The sequence below is a fragment of the Olea europaea genome, unplaced genomic scaffold (assembly GCF_002742605.1).
Source record: "Olea europaea var. sylvestris unplaced genomic scaffold, O_europaea_v1 scaffold11188, whole genome shotgun sequence".
Taxonomy (NCBI): domain Eukaryota; kingdom Viridiplantae; phylum Streptophyta; class Magnoliopsida; order Lamiales; family Oleaceae; genus Olea; species Olea europaea.
In genome coordinates, this window is record NW_019228560.1 from 1 (window position 1) to 3,868 (window position 3,868).

The following is a 3,868-nucleotide window of genomic DNA, read 5'->3' on the forward strand; positions in this document are numbered from 1 at the left end:
AAATAGTGAAAAGAATTTGAGTGGTCATGATGAAACAAAATCAAATTTGGTGACTATAATAACACTAAGTATAAAGTTCAATGGCATCAATAAATTTAACCCAACAATGTAATGATCAACTTTCATTTACTTTTTCGACTTCAAATACCTTTAAACCCTTTCATGGTAAGTTACTCTAAAAACTTGTTACAATTCACCCCATCATGCTTCTCTCCTATTTGTTAGAAGTCATTCAGTCCAGTAAGAGTGATGTCATCTATATCTGTCATTAACATCTTAATTTACGTGAACCACTCATAACTGTTACTTAAAATTGGCTAAAAAATCCTTTCAAAAGCTTATGAGTTCATACAAGCATGGCTTCACAACGTACAAGATAACAATGAAAACACTAAATGAAAAAGAAAGTATTTTTCCTTCTCATTCGAGAGGCATTGGAGACTAAACGTTATTACATACTATATTTCTATAACACAATTGAATCTAAAAACCGTAAAAACCAATCATGTCAACCAATGTGATCAATTATCTGTGAAGTTTGAACAACGATTATCAAAAGATGATGCTCCAAAACCACTAGTCTTCTCATTTTGATATACCAAATCATCTCTTCTAATGTATCTTTTGCCAATACTACCTCCAATTCATTTCTCAGGCACTGAGGCCAACCCCATGGTTGTCATGCTATTGCTGTTTGTACCACCATGAATAGATTGAAAAGAAATTGGATCAAAATGGGAAAAGGTAATAGTGCAAAGAGAGCATCCGTACTCTAATTTTGGCCCATAATAAAATCCGAGTTTAAAATTTTAGCTCTATTTTTGTTATTTAGTTTATTTTGAATTCTTTTCAATTTTGGTTTATTTAAACTAGTTTTTCATATAAACCCTTACAAATAAATGGTTAATTCATTGTTTTTCATCATCCTTTAATTAATAATATTTGTGAGTTTACTTCTTTCATAATATGGCGGATTCCAAAAATTGTATTCTAAAGGTTGTCGTGTGAATTCCTTGTTTCATGCTACATCACCATATCTGGTTCACTACGAAGGCCCCTATTTTCGAGGGCAAAAATGTTCTTAGCATTGCTCTCGACGAGGACAGAAGGCAACACATCAAGAATCTACGGGTTGAGTGGTTGGAGCTGCTCATGAGCATGCAAAACATCCAATTATTGGATCTATTGAGGAGTCTAAAGATATGGATAAACTAACAGTTGCAGAATTAATGAGTTCACTAGAAACTCATGAAAAGCTACTAGAGAGGTATTAAATCTAAATTTAATATCTGGTCTCAAAAATTTAAAGAAGATGTGAGAAATTTATAGAAAATTCTAGAAACAAAGAAACTCATGGAAAACAAATTAATAATAATGGTAAGTATATGTGGCATTTAAAAAAGAAAAAATCATTTGGAGAAGGATCGTTGATTCAAAGGAAAAGCATAATGCTGAAATTGTGAACTTAAGGTTCTAATGTTCAGTTAGAACTTATTCTTTAGATCATGGTGCTGACACCCTCATACAAACCATAAATTGTGAAAATCATCATTTCTGATTGAAATTCAGTTACCTAATTGAAAAAAATTTAAGTTTAGAGATTCAATTTAGATTTCATCGAAAATTCAAGGACCAGGGGTGAGATAAACGCCCATGTATATTTTTCCTATTAATTCTTTTAAATTATTATTTTCACTGTTAAGTCTCAATGATAAATATATTCAACTCTAATTACGTATTAGCATACATAATACACGATGAATGAAAATGTTACAAAACAAGTTACAAACATCTGAAATATTTCTTATAACATATATATGCTACATGTAAGATTTATAGGCTGATCATAAGCTTCCATTGGAGACTTCTTGCTGTTACAATCTGTAGAGTGGACTGTTATAGATTGCTTGCACTTGTACCTGATATATGTATGCGTGTCTCACACTGCACTTTCTAGATGGATGTAGGTTCTAAACTTGTACATATAGCACCCTCAATCCTATTAATACATGATTTATAAAGAAATCCTAAATAATCAATTATGTATTCCTCAGACACACCTTCAACAGGATCAATCTCAAATGTCCAGTCAACTAGAGTTGATTCATGATCATCATCGCTATAATCCACAAGCTTTAACGAATTTAAAGATCCATCCAAACCTACATTGCTTGCTTCCATTTTGTAAATATAGCTGTGAGATGAAGCATCCATCAAAACTAGCCTTTCCTTTATCCATGACCTGTCTCCATCTTTTTGGGGAAACATGAAGCCCGATACTAGCCGGATATAGCCTGGAGCACCTTCCTCTCCTGCCAAATTAGTGCATTTTTCAATCATTGGCATCCATTCGGTTAATCTGCTACTTTGAGACACCACGCTCCACACTTGGGCTATTGGTGCATCGACAATTCCTCCCACTGATCCGTGCCATTTCCTTTTGCTGTTTACCATATCATTCATCTGCACCTGAGAAATGTATCTGCTAATTTAGAAACAAAGATATACGCGTGAAATAGTTGAAATAATTTTTAAATGAGAAGATAATTATTACTGTGTTCATTTCTTCCTTGTTTTCCATCCTTTATTTCAAAACTGCGATAAGCTAATGCCTCCCGCTTACTGTTATATCTTTTGAGGTTTGGCTTGGCTTTAGGAATGAATGATTTTTGAAATCCTAATGACAGAATTCTATGTTACTAATAAAACATAGCCGAGATTGTCTTGTAGTTTTCTAATGCAGCCATATTTTCTTGTAAAAAGATATTCTAAGAAACAATGGTTAGTTCAGATTACTTTATACAAAGATAAGGCGTCTGAGTTTACAAGGAGACAACTCCAAGGATGAACTACCTAGGTAACTACAATATCGAAAAGGGAATTAGTGTATACTTTACACTGAATATATAGAATGTCTTCTTCTGGACATGAGATGGAGCACTGGAATACCACTTATGAGGATTATGTAACAATACTTTCATCCCTCTTAGGAAAAACATTATTCGAAAGACGAGTTTTCTTGGATTGACTTGATTAAATCTTTAATGTTAATATTTAGATGGAAGGAATGGTAAAGCATTTAGCGTACCAGAAGTTAAAAATGAACAGAAGATTTTGCAAAACTATTAACTTTTCTCAAGAATATGAATGATAATCACGGGAAATATGCATAAGGAACAATTAAGAATGCCATTATACCATAAGCTTCTTCCTACCCTATGTTAGACACTTGCAGTACCACAACAAAGATAAATTTGAAATAATTCAACTTGTGAATTGTGTATGACCTAAAAATAGCATGCACTTTTACAAATAAAGATGAAAGTGAGCACAAATATAATTCTGCCAACAAAAACAACCATGTACAATAACTATTTAACATGGCCGGCTTTACTCGAATGATCAATAAATTCAATTTAGTCTGTATAAATTTGGGATCCATTTCTCCTACGGCTTTTTATTTGTGGGCTAGGACACTTCTTTAAAATACATCGAAGGAAGTCGTTACTTGAAAGACTGGAAAACATTCTTGCCTTGGCTGCAATCAAAAGGCCTTATTTCAATTTGACGTGAAGAATGCCTTTCAACAGCATAAGGGAAGGTGGGATCTGCGAGAATTTCTATTCAGCCACCTTTACGAGGCTGTTTTTGAGATACAATAAACACGAGTTATAATGCTTGACCAATTTCACTGATCCTATGTGGTTTCGATATCTTATATGATTTCTCTGGTATCTACAAGGTTTTTACGTGGTTATTGTTGATGCATAATGGAGAATGAAATACAAATTGATCTAAATAACTTCTTTCATTGCTAAAGCAGAGCTTTCCAAATCATATGGATGCTTTAAGGGTCCATCTGCTAACT

The 3,868-nt window shown here is 33.2% G+C and overlaps 1 protein-coding gene across 1 annotated transcript; it reads right to left on the reverse strand.

Annotated features, from left to right (window-relative positions):
* Positions 1-1,758: 1,758 nt before the first annotated feature.
* LOC111373340 (lachrymatory-factor synthase-like) lies at positions 1,759-3,862 on the reverse strand. The gene has a single exon (XM_022995855.1). The coding sequence runs from the start codon at positions 2,461-2,463 to the stop codon at positions 1,954-1,956; it is 510 nt and encodes a 169-aa protein (XP_022851623.1). The 5' UTR covers positions 2,464-3,862; the 3' UTR covers positions 1,759-1,953.
* Positions 3,863-3,868: the final 6 nt, after the last annotated feature.

Bases quoted from the DNA above. Each gene is read 5' to 3' on its own strand.
- LOC111373340 (XM_022995855.1), bottom strand. From the start codon at position 2,463: ATGAATGATATGGTAAACAGCAAAAGGAAATGGCACGGATCAGTGGGA.